This window comes from Tachypleus tridentatus, chromosome 12, assembly GCF_004210375.1.
Source record: "Tachypleus tridentatus isolate NWPU-2018 chromosome 12, ASM421037v1, whole genome shotgun sequence".
Classification (NCBI taxonomy): Eukaryota; Metazoa; Arthropoda; class Merostomata; order Xiphosura; family Limulidae; genus Tachypleus; species Tachypleus tridentatus.
In genome coordinates this window covers 119022995-119047733 of record NC_134836.1, presented here as the reverse complement: position 1 = coordinate 119047733, position 24739 = coordinate 119022995, and the positions used below count along the sequence as shown (strand labels likewise).

The 24739-nt window shown below is 35.5% G+C and overlaps 1 protein-coding gene across 3 annotated transcripts in view; it reads right to left on the bottom strand.

Moving 5' to 3' along the window:
• The window catches only part of LOC143234496 (sodium-coupled monocarboxylate transporter 1-like), a 67464-nt gene that overhangs the window by 18744 nt on the left and 23981 nt on the right, over nt 1-24739 (bottom strand). For all 3 annotated transcript variants that reach the window (XM_076471895.1, XM_076471894.1, XM_076471896.1), the window contains 8 exons: nt 23523-23638; nt 22797-22864; nt 13400-13486; nt 11834-11994; nt 10453-10553; nt 9943-10061; nt 5148-5339; nt 3536-3727 (listed from right to left, as the gene is read on the bottom strand). In XM_076471895.1, coding sequence (XP_076328010.1) covers nt 3536-3727; nt 5148-5339; nt 9943-10061; nt 10453-10553; nt 11834-11994; nt 13400-13486; nt 22797-22864; nt 23523-23638 — 1036 coding nt within the window. The remainder of the gene's footprint in view (nt 1-3535; nt 3728-5147; nt 5340-9942; nt 10062-10452; nt 10554-11833; nt 11995-13399; nt 13487-22796; nt 22865-23522; nt 23639-24739) is intronic.

Sequence of the window (24739 nt, the reverse complement as noted above, 5' to 3'; positions counted from 1 at the left end):
ACAATGATGCTACTAACTGTTACTCCTCGTATTTGTATTTGATATTCAATAACAAGTGGTGCTACTAACTGTTACTACTTGTATTTGTATTTGATATTCAATAACAATGGTGCTACTAACTGTTACTACTTGTATTTGTATTTGATATTCAATAACAATGGTGCTACTAACTGTTACTACTTCTATTTGTATTTCATATTCAATAACAAGTGGTGCTACTAACTGTTACTACTTGTATTTGTATTGGATATTCAATAACAATGGTGCTACTAACTGTTACTACTTGTATTTGTATTTGATATTCAATAACAAGTGGTGCTACTAACTGTTACTACTTGTACTTGTATTTGATATTCAATAACAAGTGGTGCTACTAACTGTTACTACTTGTATTTGTATTGGATATTCAATAACAATGGTGCTACTAACTGTTACTACTTGTATTTGTATTTGATATTCAATAACAAGTGGTGCTACTAACTGTTACTATTTGTACTTGTATTTGATATTCAATAACAAGTGGTGCTACTAACTGTTACTACTTGTATTTGTATTTGATATTCAATAACAAGTGGTGCTACTAACTGTTACTACTTGTATTTGCATTTGATATTCAATAACAAGTGGTGCTACTAACTGTTACTACTTGTATTTGTATTTGATATTCAATAACAATGATGCTACTAACTGTTACTCCTCGTATTTGTATTTGATATTCAATAACAAGTGGTGCTACTAACTGTTACTACTTGTACTTGTATTTGATATTCAATAACAAGTGGTGCTACTAACTGTTACTACTTGTATTTGTATTTGATATTCAATAACAAGTGGTGCTACTAACTGTTACTACTTGTACTTGTATTTGATATTCAATAACAAGTGGTGCTACTAACTGTTACTACTTGTATTTGTATTTGATATTAAATAACAATGGTGCTACTAACTGTTACTACTTGTATTTGTATTTGATATTCAATAACAAGTGGTGCTACTAACTGTTACTACTTGTATTTGTATTTGATATTCAATAACAAGTGGTGCTACTAACTGTTACTACTTGTATTTGTATTTGATATTCAATAACAAGTGGTGCTACTAACTGTTACTACTTGTATTTGTATTTGATATTCAATAACAAGTGGTGCTACTAACTGTTACTACTTGTATTTGTATTTGATATTCAATAACAAGTGGTGCTACTAACTGTTACTACTTGTATTTGTATTTGATATTCAATAACAAGTGGTGCTACTAACTGTTACTACTTGTACTTGTATTTGATATTCAATAACAAGTGGTGCTACTAACTGTTACTACTTGTATTTGTATTTGATATTCAATAACAAGTGGTGCTACTAACTGTTGCTACTTGTATTTGTATTGGATATTCAATAACAATGGTGCTACTAACTGTTACTACTTGTATTTGTATTTGATATTCAATAACAAGTGGTGCTACTAACTGTTACTACTTGTATTTGCATTTGATATTCAATAACAAGTGGTGCTACTAACTGTTACTACTTGTATTTGTATTTGATATTCAATAACAATGATGCTACTAACTGTTACTCCTCGTATTTGTATTTGATATTCAATAACAAGTGGTGCTACTAACTGTTACTACTTGTATTTGTATTGGATATTCAATAACAATGGTGCTACTAACTGTTACTACTTGTATTTGTATTTGATATTCAATAACAATGGTGCTACTAACTGTTACTACTTCTATTTGTATTTGATATTCAATAACAAGTGGTGCTACTAACTGTTACTACTTGTATTTGTATTTGATATTCAATAACAATGGTGCTACTAACTGTTACTACTTGTATTTGTATTTGATATTCAATAACAAGTGGTGCTACTAACTGTTACTATTTGTACTTGTATTTGATATTCAATAACAAGTGGTGCTACTAACTGTTACTACTTGTATTTGTATTTGATATTCAATAACAAGTGGTGCTACTAACTGTTACTACTTGTATTTGTATTTGATATTCAATAACAAGTGGTGCTACTAACTGTTACTACTTGTATTTGTATTTGATATTCAATAACAATGATGCTACTAACTGTTACTCCTCGTATTTGTATTTGATATTCAATAACAAGTGGTGCTACTAACTGTTACTACTTGTATTTGTATTTGATATTCAATAACAAGTGGTGCTACTAACTGTTACTACTTGTATTTGTATTTGATATTCAATAACAATGGTGCTACTAACTGTTACTACTTGTATTTGTATTTGATATTCAATAACAAGTGGTGCTACTAACTGTTACTACTTGTATTTGTATTTGATATTCAATAACAAGTGGTGCTACTAACTGTTACTACTTGTATTTGTATTTAAGACGACTTGTTAATGAATATTCTGGACATTATAATATAAAACTACTTCATTATTTCGCGTCAACAATTGCAATAATAACTTACGACTGAGAAGTAAAAATTAGGTTTCTTTGAGATATTTAAGAAAAAAACACACCTTTAGCACTTCCCAGATCTGAATTACGTTTATGTGGGATTAAGTTAATATGGAAAGATTGTCACAAGAGGAGAAATGAAAAATTTGTTTTTAAGTTAAATGAACAAAAAGTTGCTCTCGTTTGATTTTTTTGAATTTCGCGCAAAGCTTTGTTTGTTTGTTTGTTTTTGAATTTCGCACAAAGCTACTCGAGGGCTATCTGGGCTAGCCGTCTCTAATTTAGCAGTGTAAGACTAGAGGGAAGGCAGCTAGTCATCACCACCCACCGCCAACTCTTGGACTACTACTCTTTTACCAACGAATAGTGGGATTGACCGTCACATTATAACGCACCCACGGCTGAAAGGGCGAGAATGTTTGGCGCGACGGGGATGCGAAGTCGCGACCCGCAGATTACGAGTCGCACGCCTTAACACGCTTGGCCATGCCGGGCCACGCGCAAAAGTACACGAGGGCTATCTGCGTTAGCCGTACCTAATTGAGCAGTGTGAGACTAGAGGGAAGACAGCTAATCATCACCACCCACCGCCAACTCTTGGGCTACTTTTTTACCAACGAATATTGGGATTGACTATCACATTATAACTCCCCACGGCTGAAAGGACGAGCATGTTTGGTGCGAAGGGCAATCGAACCCGCGACCCTCGTAAAAAAAGAAATGAGTTTAGAATTTAACCTATAAAGTAAGTAAAAGTAAAATACAGTTGTAATACCAAACTTTGAGTAAGATTTGGATGAATTACAGAAAGATCTTACCCTAAGTGTAAAGCAAAGAAAGAATTACTAGGCCTACAAAACAATTGAGAATATCGAGGAATTATTGTAAAAAACAAACAAACTGCATACTAAGGTAGGTTTTGTGATTATGTGAAGGAAACAGGTCAAAAAGCAATGGGTCCATTAATATGAGGTAAAGAACCAGAGATTATAATACAACAACAGGCTGTCAAAGAAGGTGAGATGACCACAAAAAAGAATGAAGTCGAAAACAACTCTGAACGATATTATTTTAAAACGTATAAAAGTGTTACATTTGATATAGGGTGACTGTTGTCCAAACTGCCCTTTTCTGTTGTTAGTTCTCTGAGGTCAGAAGAACTCCAGCAATAGTTAATATTTGAAATTCCGACTTGCTGTGAGGCCGGTATGTTGAAGTCAGGAGTACTAGCTCTCGACGCCATAGATGGCATTGATGACGCAGGATTCTTTAGGGGACGGTCTTTCTATTGGAATATAAAAAAATAAACAATTAATAATTTTAATAAATTGTAATAACCATTTTCACGATTATTTAAATACTACCAATAAATATGTTTTGGATAAAATACGCCAGAGATAAAAATATAACTTCACGTGGTTAATGTTGTAAGGAAGATTTAAAAACAAAAGTATGACGTAGATAAATTTTTTTGTTTATTTGTTTGTTTTTGAATTTCGCGTAAAACTACACGAGAGCTATCTGAGCTAGCCGTCACTAATTTAGCAATGTAAGACTAGAGGGAAGGCAGCTAGCTAGTCATCACCACCTACAACCAACTCTTGGGCTACTCTTTTTACCTACGAATAGTGGGATTGAATGTTTAAAACATCGGTTAGACGTTCGTGACCATAGTTCGTATATTGTGATTAGATTCTTTTGCATAAAACATTTTTTCTTTCTAACTCTATAGGCATTGGTCGTAACTAATAATGGTACTTGAATTTTGTAAGTTTAAAAGTCTGTGATAGAATCTTTATCATAAATTTTAGGCCTATGGTTGTGGGCGTTTCATCTCCTTTCGGTGTTTAAACCCAAATTTTAGGGTATTTGAAGTAATTTGAAAAATTCGTTTGGTTTTGTTTTCCTTTTTTACAAAACATAACGTGACATAATATCGAGCAAAGCTAGTAGTTCTAAGGTTTTTTTAGCACTTCCCTTTAAAAGGTTGTATATTGAAACAACTGGTATAACATTGTGCAGACATTCAACTACAAGTAGTTCTACTAGTTGTTGCTTCTCGTATTTTTATTCAATATGAGTTGTTAGTAAATATTCTATACGTTATGGCAAAATACTGGTTCACTGTTCTGGTTTTACAATTATAATAATAACAATCAAGTTTCGCTAGGACTTCCTAGGAAAAACACAAATCTCCTAGTTACATTCATCTGTTTCTATTCCAGTAGATTCCCCACCAACTTTTAACGTAACTTACGTGCCTATAGAATAAAGTTAATAAGGAAAGACTGTTAAAAAATGAGAGAGGAAGAAATGAAAACTTAGTTTTAAAGTAGGAAAGACTCGACATTTTAAACGTGGCTGTCGTTACTCGAGTCTGTAATTTAACATATGAAGTATATATTAGTAAAATATAACAACTACACCAAACAAAAAGTAATGAACGTTAAGTAATATTTGAATAAATTAGAGAAAAACCACACAGTCAGTGTTAAAACAAAGAATTACTAGGTCTATATAACAATCTAGAATATCGAAGAATTAGTGTATAAAAACTGCATACTAAAGTAGTTTTGTGATTACGAGAAGCAAATGAGGTAAAGAACCAGAGATTATAATACAACAGGCCGTGAAAATGACGAATGACGTAAAAGTGAATGAATTATTTATAGCACAGTTTATTCTGAGACTTGTTAAAGTTTTACATTTGATTCACGCTGACCGCTGTCCACTTTGTCCTTTTCTGGTGTCATTTCTCTGAGAGCAGGAGCAGTGGAGCAGTGGTGGAGATTTGAAATTCTGTCTTTGTTGAAAGGCGGTTTGACGTCGTCATGGGCGCTAGCAACTGTCATTACAGTTGGCAGTGATGACGTAGGTTTATCTTTGGGATAAATGGTCTATGGGTACAAGAATAACAAATACTTAATAACTCGGAATTGATTATTATTAACTTCATTAACATTTGAAAATTAATGGTAAATAGATGTTATTTATTAAAATGTGCTGCATAGAAAGTAAATTAATTTGCTTAAATGTTATAAGCTGTAATGTACATAAACTTAATCAAAATAGTACTATGTGTAGGTGATGTAACACCAGAAAATATTTAACCAATATACAAATTATAATGGTTTGTGATACGCCTTACAAACATTGCAGCCATACCTTTTAAACATTAATTTATCTGCTAACAGTTTGGGTGTTGCTAGCACCCAGTTACGTGTTAAAAGACACTCTAATAGTAAGATGTAACCTAAAATAAGAAATACTTGAAAAATCAACCAGACCGGGTTAAGCCTAATGGGTTCATTTTAGTCCTAAAGAAATCTACGAGAAAATGGCTGAAACCCAGACGTTTTTCATAATAGTTTTTTTTCCTACTAAACATTTTGTTCGATTTTTCAATCTGTAGAAAATTCTTCCAGATTCGCACAAGTTTAATAGATTTAAGTACATGATCTACGACCACGGTATAAAGAATGAGTTAAGAAAAGCGAGATGATAATAATTCATAAATAAATAAAAATATTAAATAAATACTTGTATATATTAATTTGTAAAATGGCTAAATAAAACATATAATGTAGTAAACTCGACTCCCGAAAACAAACACGATTTAAAGAATGAGTTAAGAAAAGCGAGATGGTAATAATTCATAAATAAATAAAAATATTAAATAAATACTTGTATATATTAATTTGTAAAATGGCTAAATAAAACATATAATGTAGTAAACTCGACTCCCGAAAACAAACACGATTTAAAGAATGAGTTAAGAAAAGCGAGATGGTAATAATTCATAAATAAATAAAAATATTAAATAAATACTTGTATATATTAATTTGTAAAATGGCTAAATAAAACATATAATGTAGTAAACTCGACTCCCGAAAACAAACACGATTTAAAGAATGAGTTAAGAAAAGCGAGATGATAATAATTCATAAATAAATAAAAATATTAAATAAATACTTGTATATATTAATTTGTAAAATGGTTAAATAAAACATATAATGTAGTAAACTCGACTCCCGAAAACAAACACGATTTCTTCCAAATTTGTTTAACTATTATTTTTATTGGTGAGTTTTCAATTTTGAGACGGTTGTAAGAATATGTCTACGAGATCACCTGTCCACTTGGTTTCTTTTCTGAATATGTCTACGAGATCACCTGTCCACTTGGTTTCTTTTTTCAATATGTCTACGAGATCACCTGTCCACTTAGTTTCTTTTCTGAATATGTCTACTAGACCACCTGTCCACTTGGTTTCTTTTCTGAATATGTCTACGAGATCACCTGTCCACTTAGTTTCTTTTCTCAATATGTCTACGAGATCACCTGTCCACTTGGTTTCTTTTCTCAATATGTCTACGAGATCACCTGTCCACTTAGTTTCTTTTCTCAATATGTCTACGAGATCACCTGTCCACTTAGTTTCTTTTCTTTTCTGAATATGTCTACGAGATCACCTGTCCACTTAGTTTCTTTTCTCAATATGTCTACGAGATCACCTGTCCACTTAGTTTCTTTTCTTCCTGTTACTTTATCTTATTTATTTTTCTGAACCTCCTAGTCTGCCTGATGTATCTTAGTTTTGTATATTCTGTATTCTCTTATCTGTTGCAATTTAGACATTGACAAATCAGGGCTGTCCTTCCAAGAAAAACAAACAAACATTTGTGTAGTCTTTAGTAGTGGTAGAAAAGTAGGTCGCAAAGAATTTTTTCTACTGATTAGCTTCCAAAAGTCATGAATACAATCGCCATCCCAGTATGTCTCCACATCGATGTGGGTTTCTCATATAAATGAGAAACGTCTACAGTAGGTACACTTTGTCTAGAAACCTTGTACATGCTCTTAAGTATGAAAATTCTAAAGTAAGAAGAAATTCGGCTGTACCTAAACTGAGGTATGAGATAAAATAATTTTACTGTTAAACGTATTGCTTCAACCATTGTGTCTGAAAACAAAGCAGAACAATCGTTCAGTTTAAATTCTACCTGCATTTGGGTGGCTTTTATCAGCTTATGTTATTCCTTGGTACCAGCTACAAATTCATGGAAGGAAGTGCCCATGAAGACCTAATGGCAACTCTGTAAGCAAGAAATACAGATCCCAAAGATGACAGAAGCTTAAACAAAAACACTGAAGGTTTGCATCTTAACAGATGCTACATTGCATCTGTTAATACAGCCACAGGAAAATGGAGCTTATTTCGATGGTTAAAATGGCATTGGCAGAGGAACGGTAGACATTCAGTTTCTATTTGAGTTGCAAGAAGTGCGAAGTGGAGTTGATGAAAACAATGTTGAAGATGACAAAGAACCACCAGCCACATAAAAAAAAGACATTGTCTGGTACGGATGCAAGCCAAGAATATATGATTACTGATGTGTGGTCAAAGTTACAACGTCTGTTTATATAAATATTTTAATACAAGCTATCTCACTTGATGTGGCTTCCAAAGGATACTTACACAATCTTTACAAACAAGTCTGAATTGAAACAGTAAAAAAAGAACAGGAAAATTGTGGGTGATACATCATTTGTGACACTGTTCATTGGAGTCTAAAAGACTGGCAACTGGATATTTTTATCTGAAGGCTACGTAACAGATGTTATTCTTTACAGCTACAAGGTACAAGATATCATAAAATGTTGTTGCTTTCTATCCACACCTTTCAAAACTATGCTCGTGTCCTAAGGAGCTAGTACACAATGGACTATTCACTGTTAAGAGGAGTGGTAAACTATTCTGGATTTAAACTCTGTCTATGACCATTGAACAGTATCTAATGGAGGTTGAGAAGACACACAGCAATCACAACGTCCTTCATTTTACACTGGTACGAGAAAAGGTTTCCTCACTGTACATATTGTAGCACAGTATGTAAATGCATTACGATCCATGACTGATACTTACATTGGCACGTGGTTAGCACACAAGGGATCTTCTATTCGTGATTTTGAAAGACATGAACAAGTTCAAACCTTTCTCAGGCCACGATCTCTTAACCATAGAAGAAGGCCAAGAGCTGAGAAATATCAATACAAGACGTTTGCTTATCACCATATCAATGTTGATATTGCTGTAAGAATTGGTAAAAAAAAAACAAACCCAAACAAACCAGAAACTAAAGAATCAAAAGATTGGTAACATTGTAACAAAGAGTTTAGAGCAAGCAATAGTCTTTGCTGCCACAAAGAAGACTGTCAAAATTTGTGAGGAAGAAGTCCTATGGTTTTTGAAGAAATATATCATTATTTAGTGATGACGATAAACCCACTTGAAGTAAAAATGTATCTCAGGACGGCTGGTATGGGTATTAAGACTTTTACTAATAAAGCAGAGAACAACATTTCGACCTTCTGAGATCATCATCATGCCATCTGTCCTGAGATACATTTATACCATTTTTTGCATGCCACTGCTTAGATAAATGAACCCACGAACCAGAAACTTTACACATGAACTTCCAACAGTATCTCAAAGCGATAGCAACATGAAAGTATCAAAAGATTCCATCTATCAAAGTATATACATCAAATGAACAATAGCATTAGTAGCCAAGAAACAGAAGACCCTGCGAAAAGAATGTTTGGGGGCTGTACTCTGCTGCAACAGATTTCCTGGCCAAAGATAAGGAGAAGAGGTCGTTACAGACCACCTGTAGTTCCCTACTGGATGATCTTTGACAGCTGTAATGCAAAAAGAACCTGGTATCCAAAGCAGAAGCGCTGCCAACCTCTGAGTCTACAGGAAGTGTTCCTGTTGTTGTTGATGATAAAACACATTTTACAAAAAACATGACAGCTTGTTCCTGATAAACGTAACAGTCCCCCGCTGGTGCAGCAGTAAGCCTACGGATTTACAACCCTAAAATCAAGGGTTCGATTCCTCTCGGTCGACTCAGCAGATAGTCCGATATGGCTTTGCTATAAGTAAAACACACAAACAAACGTAACAGCAGATGGGAAGTTTATTTAAACATTTTTATAATATGTATTTTAATTGACTCAAGTGGTGCATATAACCTTGGATAACTTTTCTTCTGCGTTATTTATCCATAACAAAGTGGTTAAAACATATACGATTATCAAATATCAATATATGTTTTGTATAAACTGTAGCAAATGTTTCAGAAAAGGGCAGTGTGTAATGATCAGTGAATTATATTTACAAGACAATAGATATATAACCCTACATGCTCTCAACTATTGTAAACATGACATTTTTCAAAATACTAAAAAAACTGTTTTAGGCTTAACTTGCGGTAGACTATAATTGACAAAAAACAATTTATAAATATAATAGAATATTTTAATTTGAGAAAATACAAAACTTATCTTCAGAAACCTGGTCTTTCTCCCTCAGGTGTGCGATACATCAACTTATGTATAATTGCTTGTCAAGTTACAACTACTTTAGCGTAGTATACTTCAGTTCTCAAACATGCGTTACCGTAGTTAGTATTTTTACTTAACAGTGTAACTTACTGCGCTAGGCCCAACGTGGAATCTCAGTTTTCGTTTTACTCTTGGCGGTAGATAACAGAACAGTTTGTCAACCAGCGGTATAATTAATTTCGGATCTACGTCTTCAGAATTTGATAAACCTATGCACAATTAAAAGTACATAGTAGAACTAAGACCATCTGAGAGACACCAACGTTGTTTTCATTCAGGAAAACTCCCTACACTTAATTGTTATCTAAATCATAACTTAGGGTTTGTTTCCAATCAATTTAGCCTAACGTCATGATTTTCAGACTTGTTACTTTATCAATAACTAATAAAAATAAAAATATATTCCTAATATTATATTATTTAATATATCTTAAAATGTAATTAGTATAACATTTTCTAATAACACAGTGAAATAATATTTGTTACTTTTAGCCGATCAGAATATGTGTGAACACATGTAATATAATAAACTATTATTTTAATAACGCAGAATTTCAACACCAGGTGGCAAAAATAATAAGATTAAGTGAAAGGTCTTACCGGTAATAAAACTGGTTAAGAGACCTACGATGACGACCACAACACATGCAAAAGGACTGAACCACATGTACGAGAGTCGATAAAATTGAAATATTTCTTTACTAAATAAAAAATTAAAACAACATTATTGGAAGTACGTGAGGAAAACCTCAAACAATGTCGTACGTAATATTTATTGAGATTTCTCGGGTTTTCATCTGTATAATATCTTAATTATCATTGATAAGGACATCAGAGACAGAGACAAAATAATCAGCAATAAATACACACCACACAACTGAAAAACACATGTGTTACAAGAAAGCAAAAAACTACAAACTTCCTTGTTTTGAATTTCACCCAGAATTACGCGACCCGTAATTTTACAACAAATGACTAGAAGGAAGGTAACTAGTCATCACAACCATCTGTTGGGCTATTCTTCTACGAACTAATAGTGGGATTGCTCATATTATTATAATGATCTTACGGCTGTAAGGGCGAGCATGTTTGGTGGGGCGAGAATTCGAGACAAGCGCCTTAACCACTTGGCAATCTTATAACGTGTAAAGGATATTTCCATTGTTTTGTCAGAAAAACCTAATAGTTAAATTATCCGATATATTCAATTTTTGTCGAAGCTCAGAGAAGTTTTTCTTGAAGATGGATGAATTAAAACATAAGCATTGTTATTTTTCATGATGTTTAGACCCCCTTTCGATTCTTCTCTAACTTTACTAACGAAACGTCATCTGTAATTAATATTTTATTTTTCCATAATAACAATTTGTAGTCCTTCTCGCTCTGTTGAAACCCAAATTGTGCAATGAAACCCGTAAACGGAAAAGGAAGGGGGTTACAAACGAACCTCCCATTGTCGTTGGATTTCCACTTGCCTATTAACATTATTTTTTCCATCGATGGTCTCTCATTATATAATTACTTTTGTAAAATTGTGCTTAGATGTGAAAATACTATTTTCACACTTATCAGAGGAAATTTACTAGAAATGTTTATTTTCGATGGTCACACGAAACATACACGTCCTTTCACCTGTGGGAGCGTTATATTGTTACAGTGAATCCCACTATTCATTGGTAAAAGAGGAGCCCAAGAGATGGCAGTGAGTGGTAATGACTACCTGCCTTCCCTCTAGATTTACACTGCTAAATTAGTGAGGGCTGGTGCAGATAGCTCTCGTGTAGTTTTGCGCGAAATTCAAACAAGAAAAAAACAATTACTTGCAGTGATAATAAAGACACCATTACACATTTCAGAAATTATTTTTTCGTTCCCGTTCATTAAAGTTACAAATGAGAAGAGTTCTACTTCTGACTAATAAAACCCCACTTCCAGACATGGTTACGACCTTGATACAATACATCATAAAGTAACAACTTACTTCTTAATTGCTGGAGCCACAGTGCTGGCCAATACGGCAGTCCCGTTGTGACAGCTTGATATGGAAAACGGAGGTTTGGGGGCACTTGGTTTATGGGTAAAATTCCCAAATCCAACCCATAGAGACATCACCAATCCAGATAGTAGGCCAAAAATTGCACCCTACATAAAAAAAAAGTTGGTGGATTAACATGTGTTAATAATGTGCTTTTTTAAATCGATAGTGTAACATGAGCTAATAACGTTTATATTAAAAGTTATGGACTAATTTATGTTAACAATGTGTTTATTTTAAAACTGATGGATCATCCTGTGCTAATAATGTGTTTCTTCTAAAACTGATGGATTAACTTGTGCTAATAATATGTTTATATTAAAATAAGTGAATCTAAATATGGCTGAAAGAAGAAAGACAAAGTTTCAATATCAGCGGGAAATTATGAAACTTGAAAGTTTGTTATTAGGCTTCAGAGCTTCTAAATATTTTTTTGTCTTTTACAATATTTTGTACTGAAAACGTGATACCTTTGTTACCAATGGCAACTACTTTTAAAACAAGAACAATAAAGTGTTATGGTAAATACTTTTAACAAAGTAAAACAAGAATACTCCTTTTAAATAAATATTTAGAAAACAAAAATACTCGTGTTTTTTGTATTATTTACAAACAATTAAGAGTAAATTTTAAATATCAAAGAAATAGTTGGAAGCATCTATCTCCAGGTTGAATAACAAAGATTACACTGATTTATCAAGTATACAAAAACTTGTGAAGTAAATATTTTATAGACAAAGTTAAAGAAACATTTTTAATACTGATAATACAAACATGTTGCAGATCCTTAGATACTGAGGGACATATAATAAGATCAAATATCAAGACCCATCATTCAACCGTGACAAGTAGTAAATATTAATGATGTATTGGTATTTACCAGCCAACAATCAACCGTTCCATACAGTAGACAACAATGTTGTATTGGTATTAATTAACATCCAAGAGTCAACCGTACCATATGGTAGACAACAATGATGTATTGGTATTAATTAACATCCAAGAGTCAACCGTACCATATAGTAGACAACAATGATGTATTGGTATTAATTGATATCCAAGAGTCAACCGTACCATATGGTAGACAACAATGATGTATTGGTATTAATTTACATCCAAGAGTCAACCATACCATATGGTAGACAACAATGATGTATTGGTATTAATTTACATCCAAGAGTCAACCGTACCATATGGTAGACAACAATGATGTATTGGTATTAATTAACATCCAAGAGTCAACCGTACCATATAGTAAACAACAATGATGTATTGGTATTAATTAACATCCAAGAGTCAATTGTACCATATGGTAGACAACAATGATGTATTGGTATTAATTAACATTCAACAGTCAACCGTACCATATAGTAGACAACAATGATGTATTGTTATTTAACATCACTCAAAAACCATGTCTTTCTTAAGACGAATCATATAAGCATAATACGTTTCCGTCATTGGCTATCTCCTCAAAACTGTCTTTCGTTGATAAAGGTCCGCAAAACTTACCAAATTATTAGCACAAGGGAAAAACATTCCAAGACTAAAGAGACCCAGGAGTGGACCTCCAATTACTCCAAAGATGGTTAGTGCAGCCTGTAAAGGAAAAAATAACTACATTAACACTATTTGAGAGTAAAACACGTGCCATATTAAAGCATTTGCAGGTCAATTTTACGATATTGTAAATAACCAAATGCGTGACGTTACATAACAATAAAATTGGTAATAATGTGAAGATCTATCAGAAGCCATTACAAGTATTCTTGTGAAGTATTCACGAACTAATGACCTGCACCTCACTTTTAGTCATTATTTTACTATTTATAAGAACTGAGATATATCCACTTGTAAAGAACGGCTACCGAGTCAGGTATCATAAGGTTTTTTGAAAGGATCAGTAAGCATTACATTGTAAATGTAAATAAATAGAAAGTCCAGCAACATTCTGTGATCACATGAGGGAAACGCAATTAAAATAGGCTTACTTATTTGCTTTGAATGGCCAGACATTAAAATAGTTATGAGTTGTAGCAATAGCCCTGTAACGTAGTTTCTATTGTAATAGGTTCAGTCGTAATAATGTCATGTCCAAAGCACAGCACTCATTCATGCCTTCCATAATCCATTTAGTGTACGTGGACGATAGTTTCCCAAAACCCGTTTCAACAATACTATAGCACAAAAATCCGTAGAAGCTGCATCCAACAACTTGACCTGTATGTATACGTGTGGAATAGCATGAAGACATATTTTATTCTCAAGTTGCTTGAAGCATGCAATAGATGAATGCGAATTATGAACAGAAACCTTATCTTGGTCAACCAATACCCTGTTGACCTCATTTCCATAATAGGCCGGTATTTCTATGAGATACAAAATATCCAGAACCATGATAAGATAGTAAGCAGAGCTCACCTTGACCTTTATATCCATTCTCATGACCTTTAACTTGCTTCAGGCGAGTATCCGGCGATGATCACGAATCTGTTTGAAAAAACTTTGCAACATTCCTTTTGGAGATTTTTTACACTCAATCCACAGTACTAAATGGCACGAGACTTATTACAGTAATTAATGCACACTTACGTTTCGTTGTGTGTCACCACTTATTTCTATATATCCACAGCTAGGTACTGTTCATAAGGTCTTCTATGGTCGCTTTTCCTTTCCTGGATATGTTGTAAAAGCAGCTTACGTGCACGTGATTTACGTCGCTTTTCCAAATAAAGATCTTTCCCCATTATATTGTGTACTATCACCAGGAACAACAGTGGATCGGTTTTGCTGGTAACCTCTCTGTTCGCGGATTTTTATCTATTACAATACGCCATACTTTACTTGTCATCCATTTTTAGATAGTCCTGGAACCCTAAGCTGATCCATATTATTTCGCTTTTCAATAGTTTTTTAAATACAAGGAAAATTCCCAACATTCTGTCCCACTAAAGCTTTATATCGACTGTGATGGTTATATGACTCGCATATTCAAAATTGTTTTATGTGTTTTACTAGACCCTCTGTAATATTAAACTTGATAAAATAATATGTGGGGTCTAAACTATATATTGTGCCGATCCTATCTTGAAACATACTGTAAAATGAGACATTTACTTAACAATCAAACAAAAGCAGCTTTATGTTTGCTTAATATATGTTAGTATAGGGGATATCTTTCTTAAGATACTTGTCCCCCCTCTGCCAGTTTCACAGCAACATGTCTGCGGATTTACACCGCTAGAAACCGGGTTTCGTTACCCGTGGTAGGCAGAGCATACATGGCCCTTCGTGTAGCTTTGTGCTTAATTCCAAACCGACTTAAGAGCGCCCGGTGAGTAAGGGTTAAGTTAATGTACTTACAACACTAAAATTCGAGATTCGATTTTTCGCAGTGAACAGAACACATACAATCTACTCAAACAAATTATAAGAAACGTGTTTAAGGTTGAGTCATATAGATGTTTTCTTTAACTAGATTAATTCGACGACTAATTACAGTCTTTTTAATCAGTATTATATAAAACGCAAACCTGTTTGATATAATTACGAAATTTGGAGGCACCAATAACTCATGATTTTGCCGATAGGTGTTTTTTTTTAGGAGGATAACCTTGAATTGGTTAAAGTTTTCAGCGTCAAAGAACCACGTGTCAAATGCAATGTTTTCAACAATCTCAAAGCTGCTTGATTCGATGGAAGTCTGGTGACTATGGTGGTAAAGAGAGATTAATAAGGTTGCTGGACATGTACTTTGAATGAGTTTTAGAGAATATAAGCGGAATGAATTATTGCCTTGAACGAACACCACCACCAGCTTGAAGAACACAAACAAACACTTCATATGGTTTGTTCCATATTTTTCTTTACCATCAGCATGGCCAGATGGTTAGGGCACTCGACTCGTAATCTGAAGGTCTCGGGCCCAAATGCCCCCCAGGCCAAACATACTCACCCTTTCAGCTGTGGGAAGGTTATAATGTTACAGTCAATAGCCCTCGTGTATCTTTGTGCAAAATCTAAAAAAACAAAAAAACAAACCACGGGGTTTCTTACATTGCATGAAAGCCCGGCATGGCCAAGTGGGTTAAGGTATTCGACTCGTAATCTGAAGATTGCGGGTTCGAATCCTCGTTGCACCAAATATGCTTGCCCTTTTAGTCGTGGGGACGTTATAAAGTTACGGTCAATCCCACTATTCGTTATTAAAAGAGTAGCCCAAGAGTTGGTGGTGGGTGATGATGACTAGCTACTATCCCTCTAGTCTTACACTACTAAATTAAGAAATTAAGAACAGCTTGCGCAGATGACCCTCATGTAGCTTTGCGTAAAATTCAAAAAACAAATCAGACAAGAGTAACTTTTCAGCAGTGACACTCGTGTTTATTTGTTGTGACACGAGTTGTGCCTATCACGAGTATAGAAACCTGGTTTTAGCGTTTCAAGCCTTCGGAGTTACTGGGGAGGTATATAAAATGAAAAACAGGTAATTAATTGAATACCAAATATATATGTTAGAATGATGCATCAGCTAAAATATCACCAAACTAAATAATATTATTAATTAATAAACAATTTTTGAGCGGAATTATTTTCGTAACACAAGAAATAAAGGTTCATAGGAGTAAAGGGCACATAACATAATTTTATTAATAAAAATAAGGTAAGTGTTTTAAAACGACAGTAACAAATCTAGAGAAGGACCGTGTGAATTTTAAGTCCATAATAAGAAGTCCATACAGAGTATTCTACAAATGGATTTAAACTATTTGATGGCCAGAGTAATCGGACAGTGGCGAGTTCGAGGACATACTCCTATTATTTCAGTCTATCCGACTATATTATGGGTACCAGCTGTAATCTGGGGGTTGACTGGCGGAATGGGTAGTCACTCCCATTCACTTGGGTCACGTAAAGCTAGAGTTCAGCACTCGATTCTATTCACCATTTCGACATGGGTGAAATTTGACCTGATTGCTATATTTGTTATTTTTATATTTCAATTTTTGTCAAAAGTTTTTTACTTTCAAACTAGAGGAAATTTAATTGTAACAATGATAGACAGTCGAATATCTTAGGTGAAAACTTAATAAGTTTGTATGTAACAAATTGCTTCACGAATAACTGTCAGAAACTTGTCTGTCTAGAGACTGTAAACTGTCCCCCAGTGGCACAGTGGTATGTCTGCAGACTTACATACTAAAAACCGGGTTTCGATACCCGTGGTGGGCAGACCACAGATAGCCCATTGTGTAGCTTTGTGCTTAATTCTAAACAAACAGACAGACAGACTGTAAAATGGGTGATTCAGAAGTCTATTGAAAGACAAATAAGAGATAATAGTTACTTGTGGTATAGAGAACTCGCATGAGCAGTTATGAGAAAATATAACCGTGGTCATTCATGCTCAACTACAAGGCATTTCCTCTGAAACTTTTACTGGGATACATTATATACCAACATGTCAATACAAAAGGTGTAGAAAATAACAAATACAACTTTCTAAACAAAAGGTTTTCTAAAATCACTCCACAACAATAGCAGTTATAGGCGTGTGTGGTTATGTGTTTTCTTATAGCAAAGTCACATCCAGCCACCTGCTGAGCCCACCGAAGCAGTTGTAGGCATAAATCAGGTAAACATCCTAACAACATTACGACATGGTGGCAAACAATCAATAGCTGTGGTCATAGTGCTGCCTAATATGGCTTATTACCATACTGGCGGCTTCGTTTTCAATACTGGTGGCTGTTATTGGTCTGTCCACACTACGTCTATGCGTAAATGAGTCTGTAGTACGCAGCCGCTCACACATATTTTCTATAATTTGATGTGAAACATGACGTTCTTCTGGGAATTGTTCAACATACAATCTGTGGATTTTGATGATGCTGTCTACATTGTAGAACTATGTTAAATCGAATATTGTGTAATTATTTAATTTATAATGTAGCAGGGCAGAATGTTCTTTATGCGTGAGATGTTCATTTTAATACATTCTATTGTCATATTTTAATAACTTATGGCACAGCTTTAAATGCATGGAAGAGGTCATTTATGAACACAACTGTTGCTGGAGCGTATTTTGGTTCAAAATATTGCACTTTTCAGTGTCTATATCTTTGCCACTGATATTTTGGGAGCTTGGTGTATGTTATTAAAATTCATGGAGTATACATGGCCTTGCAAATGGCAATCAGTGACCACAGTTTCGAACGACCACAACGCATTTTATATTACTCACATTCATTTTCTATACAAATGCGTTTCTCAACTATATGTCTGTCAGTACAATTATGTTGGGGTTATTACTGCGAAAATACAAGTTTTACTCCTTTCGGCATTAAAAGACAAAAAGTCTTTATTTAATAACACAAAGTAGCACGTTATCCCACGTGATATATAGCACGTCATGGCACGTGATATATTTACTGACTGTAACACAAAGTAGCACGTTATGGCACGTGATATATTTACTGACTGTATAACAAAGTAACACTTAGATGGATGAAACACAACCAAAACAATATCGACAAAACCTTTGGTTGCTCGTCTGCTACTAGGTGCACAACTATAAAGTGGACTATCTGTGCTCTGCCCACTACAGACTTCAAAACCCGATTTTTAGTCCCCAGAAACCCTAAGGGCTAAATGATTATGAAACGCCCTCCTTTTGGGAGCTACTCTCTCTGAAACCGGTTTCGATAGTTACTCAAAGAAAAATCACACGTAACACATCGTTAAAGGCATGGCATGACCAGATAATTAGGGGGCGCTTGACTTGCAATCTGAGGGTCGTGGGTTCGTATCCCCGAGATACCAAACATACTCGCCCTTTCAGCCGTGGAGGCGTCATATGTGACCATCAGTCAAACTATTTGTTGGTAAAATAATAGCCCAAGAGTTAGCGGAGGGCAGTAAAAACTATCCGTGTTCCCTCTAGTCTTTCACTGCTAAGTTAGAGACGGCCAGCGCAGATAGCCCTCATGTAGCTTTGCTCGAGCTTCAAACCACAAGGATTCGATTTTTTTTATGAGCATTAACGTAGATGGCCAACAAACAGAAGTAACTCGACGAACTCGGTTATTTTCATGATAATAACATTATTTCTATTAAAAAATCTAGCGCGTCGTAATATCACGTTATTGATATGATCAACATTATTAGAGAAACATTTTACTTAGTTATCGCGTTATTCCAACTCTGATAACCGTTAGCTACACTCGTTGTTTATATTATAGGACACCAGATATTAATTAACCTTATATATTTACAAGAAATAACAAGACAAAGTAAGAAAACGATCATTTACTTTCGTATTGAACGTTGGCTTAAGGGGAAGTTAATGGACTTCCGCATGCATGAAAATTGTTTATTGGGATTGGTTAACTGATGACGTGGCACTAAGTGCGCTACTTTACATGAGATAGCATATTATATATTTATTATTAATAGGCGCCCGGCATGGCAAGGTGGTTAAGGTACTCAACTCGTAATATGAGGGTCGCGGGTTCGAATCCTTATTACACCAAAAATGGTCGCTCTTTCTGCCTTAGGGGCGTTATAATGTGACCGTCAATCCCACGATTCGTTGGTAAAAGAGTAGCCCAAGAGTTGACTGTGGGTGTTGATGACTAGCTGCCTTCCCTCTAGTCTTACACTGCTAAATTAGGGACGGCTAGCGCAGATAGCTCTCGTGTAGCTTTGCGCGAAATTCAAAACAAACTAAACCATGAGTCAATCATTACGCGCAGAAGGCGCAGATGTGCAACAGAAAAACTAGACAAATTTCCTAAACAATTCTTCTTTACAAATCGATAACTTCCGGGTGATTCCGCGAGCCCAGCATCTGTTACAATAAACAACTGTGATTCGTGTAGATATATTAGTTTGTTTGTTTTAGTTTCACGCAAAGCTACACGAGGGCTATCTGCACTAGCTGTCCCTAATTTAGCAGCGTAAAACTACAGGGAAGGCAATTAGTTATCAACCCACGGCCAATACTTGGGCTACTCTTTTAACAACAAATAGTGGGATTGACCGTCACATTATAACACCCCCACAGATGAACGGGCGAGCATGTTTGGTGTGACGGGGATTCGAACCTGTGACCCTCAGATTACGAGTCGAGCGCCTTAACCACCTGACAATGCCGGGCCTATTCTGTCTGTTTGAGTACAGTGCTGACTGAATGTAGAACTTCTGTTATTATTTTATCAGTGACCGAAATTGACGAAATTTGTTTCATGACGAGATGTCGGGGAGTAGACATCACTTGTTTGGAACTAGATTCAAGATATGAAGAGAAAGGTAAAGGTTTGAGTGGAGAGTTTGTGAGGAAGGAAAGCATCTCCATATCATAACTTCTGAACATTACACCAGAACAACTGTTTGTTTTTTTGAATTTCGCACAAAGCTACTCGAGGGCTATCTGTGCTAGCCTTCCCTAATTTAGCAGTGTAAGACTAGAGAGAAAGCAGCTAGTCATCACCACCCACCTCCAACTCTTGGGCTACTCTTTTACCAACGAATAGTGGGATTGACCGTCACATTATAACGCCCCCACGGCTGAAAGGGCGAGCATGTTTGGCGCGACGGGGATGCGAACCCGCGACCCTCAGATTACGAGTCGCACGCCTTAACACGCTTGGCCATGCCGGGCCTCCAGAAAAACTGACCCAGGGGACACGATGGGATGGGGGGGGCACACATTCTGCGCCTCTACATTGGACTGATACTTCCTCTCGCATTGCCATCCACAGTTGTTAGCGAAGACGTACATGATGACTGGTGTTAACAAACAACTGAATCATTGAACCTGGTAGATCTTATTTCATATGCTCGTCAACAGTGACTGACTTTATTCAAATATACTTCGATAATTTATGTTAATGTTTCGTGGTGGCAAACCTCTTTCATCCTTGACACCATTTTGTTTATGAAAATAATTCTGTTTAAGTCCTAGAGTATAAGGACCTAAAGACCTTGCTTCTTCAGTCTTAGGCCCGGCATGGCCAGGTGGTTAAGGCACTCGACTCGCAATCTGAGGGTCGCGGGTTCGAATCCCTGACGCACCAAACATGCTCGCCCTTTCAGCCGTTGGGGCGTTATAATGTGACGGTCAATCCCACTATTCGTTGGTAAAATTGTAGCTCAAGAGTTGGCGGTGGGTGGTGATAACTAGCTGCCTTCCTTGTAGTTTTACGCTTCTAAATTAGAGATGGCTAGCGCAGATAGCCCTCGAGTAGCTTTGTGTGAAATTCAAAAACAAACAAACAAAAAACAAACATTTCCTGTCTAGTCTTTCGTTTCAAAATTATATGTCACTCCTACATTTTGCTGTGTCAGGGTTGGCTGTAAATACAAGTATTTTGAGTACTGGTACATGTATATACGAGGGCTGTTAAAAAAATACGCGGACTGACGTCATAAAACAAAATGTACTTTATTTAGAAGTTACAGGTCTGGGACCCCTTCAAAGTACTCTCCTCCCCAACGCACACACTTATCCCAACGGTGTTTCCACTTGTTGAAACAGTCCTGGTACGCTTCTTTTGTAATGTCCTCCAGCTCCTTCGTCGCAGTTGCCTTAATCTCGGGAATCGTCTCAAATCTTCTTCCTTTCAAGGGTCTTTTGAGTTTGGGGAACAAGAACAAATCGCAAGGAGCAAGGTCAGGTGAGTAGGGGGGGTGGGGAAGAACAGTGATCGTGAGTTTTTGGCCAAAAACAGCGTTACTGCGCTGCATCTTCAATTTTTCGGTCAACATCTCGTAACAAGATCCAACTGATATCCCACACTCTTCAGCAAGCTCCCTGACAGTCAGACGTCGATTTGCCCGCACCAGGGTGTTGATTTTGTCGACGTGTGGGTCGTCAGTTGACGTGGAAGGACGTCCAGGACGCTCATCATCTTCAATGGACTGTCGACCATCCTTAAAACGTACATGCCACTTGAAACATGCCGTACGCTTCATAGCAACATCACCATAAGCTGTGTTAAGCATAGCAAAAGTTTCAGTCGCAGATTGTCCAAGTTTAACACAAAATTTCACAGCAAGTCGTTGCTCCTTCAGGTCGTTCATTCTGAAATCCGCCAAACGAAAAATTCGCAATTCACTTAAAACCGCGTAGATAGTACACAAATGAAGATATCTGCAATCGGGAAATGGCGTCGTAATCAGCTGATCTGTGCGAACCTAGCGACACCAAGCGGATTCCCCTGGAGCCAACTGGAGCCGCGCAATTCAAACAGTCCGCGTATTTTTTAACAGACCTCGTATATTAATACACTGCGTAGGCATGTATCTGATACTTTTCTTTACGAATATTACTCCATCCTCTCAGTGGCACGGAAATATGTGTACAGACTTACACTTCTAGAAACAGGATTTCCATAATGGTGTTGCGAACAGTACAGGTGGCCTATTGTACATCTTTACGTTTCACTTCAAACTTTACAAATCACATACGGGCTTTATTACAGCGTATAAATATGTTATATTCAAATTTTTTTTACTTTATTTTATAACAAGCACCATATTTACATAAATACATTGTATTAAGATATACATGTTTATAAGCATTCAGTTATTTATTTTACTTATGTTTGAGTGAAAACTATTCGTTTTTCGATACATAAAAACTTTATATATTTGAAATGCTTCGAATTATGAGATTTAAGCTTTTTGTAAATTTTAGGCTCAAACTTTACATCAAAATTCCCTTGTTCTGTGTGTTACGCACAGTTATTTTAAAACAACATTGACACACGTTTGTCACAGTGAAATACAACAAACTAACACCGTGTATTCTTAAATGATTCATGTTTTTCAAAGCGTCATCATATTGCGTGTTACAACTGAAAAAAAACAAAAATCACTCTGACGTCATAATCGACTACTGGCTCACCTGCAAGACGTTTCCTAGCAACTGGGCCACGGCCACTAGGGCAATAGCTATCAATCCGTAGACTACAGCTATAAGATAAATGTCCGTTATTTATTAAATGAGTAATGTTAATGTACATTTTAAAACATTAATAATACCATCGTTTCAACAGAAACGTACGTTTTTTAAGATTAAATATTTTATTCTACAATATACATATCTTTCGTACAAACCAACTCATGAAACACGCACTCTTTATGTAACATTTTTGTTAAACACCAAATTCAAACTTTTCGTTATTTTTTTAAAATTTTGTAACACAGTTATACGGCTTCCCATCTCCAGGACATCTATTTCTTATATTATAAGAAAGGCATTTTGAATTAATATAGAATACATCGTGAAGCATACGATTTTTACTGCATTATAGTAAAAACAGACAGATTGTTTTAAAACGTACATGAAGATATATTAAGAAGGCCCAAAGCTAGAAGAATGTTACCTAAATACATTTAAACAATGAAAGTGTGGGTTAATACAGATAACGTTATTGGAGGGCAAGTCCAATGGAAGAAGAGACAAAGGGGGAGGCCAAGAAGGAATCAGATGAACGACATGTGAACTGGACTGTGCAGGATGTGACAAAGCAGTATAGTAAAAGTAAGGCATGATGGACCATGATGGCGAACCTCCTATAAGAGGATGTCAGTTCCAGCCCACACCAGAATGCATCCATTACCTTATTACCTAGAATTTTGGTCATTCGTGTCGCCCATAACTCCGATATATCTTTCTTCAAATACGCCTTCACGACATCTTCCAAGGTAACTGCGGCGAGTGAGCTGACCCCAGATGACACAGTGCTGTTGACGAACGAAAGCCACGTTTTAAACAATTCCGTGTGTGTTAAAAGTCAAACTTAACTGTTCCTTAATTAATTTAAACATATTTTTATTTATGTTTGTAAGATGTGACATTAAACAAGTGTTTCAAAATTAATAATAATTTTAGGAAAATACAATAAAAAATAATGCAAACTGTGAAACGTTTGGTACGAAAGTGTGCTCATAAAAATAACTTGGTTCAGAACATTCCATTAAAACACGCGTATTACACTTTCAACAGTTATTCTCAACCAAATAATGACAACATTTCAATTGTCTTTGTAATATATATATTTTGTGGTTTGTTTGTTTTTTACAGCCACGACTCGGTACTAATCCCCTCATATGGGGTATGAATAGCACATCGTCTTCAGTACAATTTCAATATAGGTTTATACGTCTTCTGTATGTCACACGTAGGCCAGGTGAGTTAAGGCGTTCGACTCGTAATCTGAGGGTCGCGGGTTCTAATCCCCGTCGCACCAAACATGCTCGCCCTTTCAGCCGTGGGGGCGTTATAACGTGATGGTCAATCCCACTATTCATTTGTAAAAGAGTAGTTCAACAGTTGGCATGGCAGTGGGTGGTGATGACTGGCTAGCTGCCTTCCCTCTAATCTTACACTGCTAAATTAGGGACAGCTGGCGCAGATAAACCACGTGTAAGCTTTGCGCGAAATTCAAAAACAAAAACAATGTCACATGAATGATTATGTTATCAAGGGACAAAAATATATTAGCAAATTAGAACCCACGGTTTGGGATTGGCAGAAAATTACCTTAAAAAATCGATTAATACATTATTTAGGTAGGGCTAAACATTATAAAATATAATTACAATTATTATTCTTGCTTACAATTTGAGATTTAATAAACAGACGTATGGTTGACACCTGAAAAGTTCTCGTGATTGTGATAGCGTTGCAAAAAAAAAGATATAATTAACATTTATCGAAATAATATTATGAGTTAAATAACTTTGTTGTTGTTATATTTTTTCTAACTGGTCATAGACTAATAAATAATCGCAACACGAGAAACCTACAGACCCATTGTTTAAATCTTAAATAATATAATCACC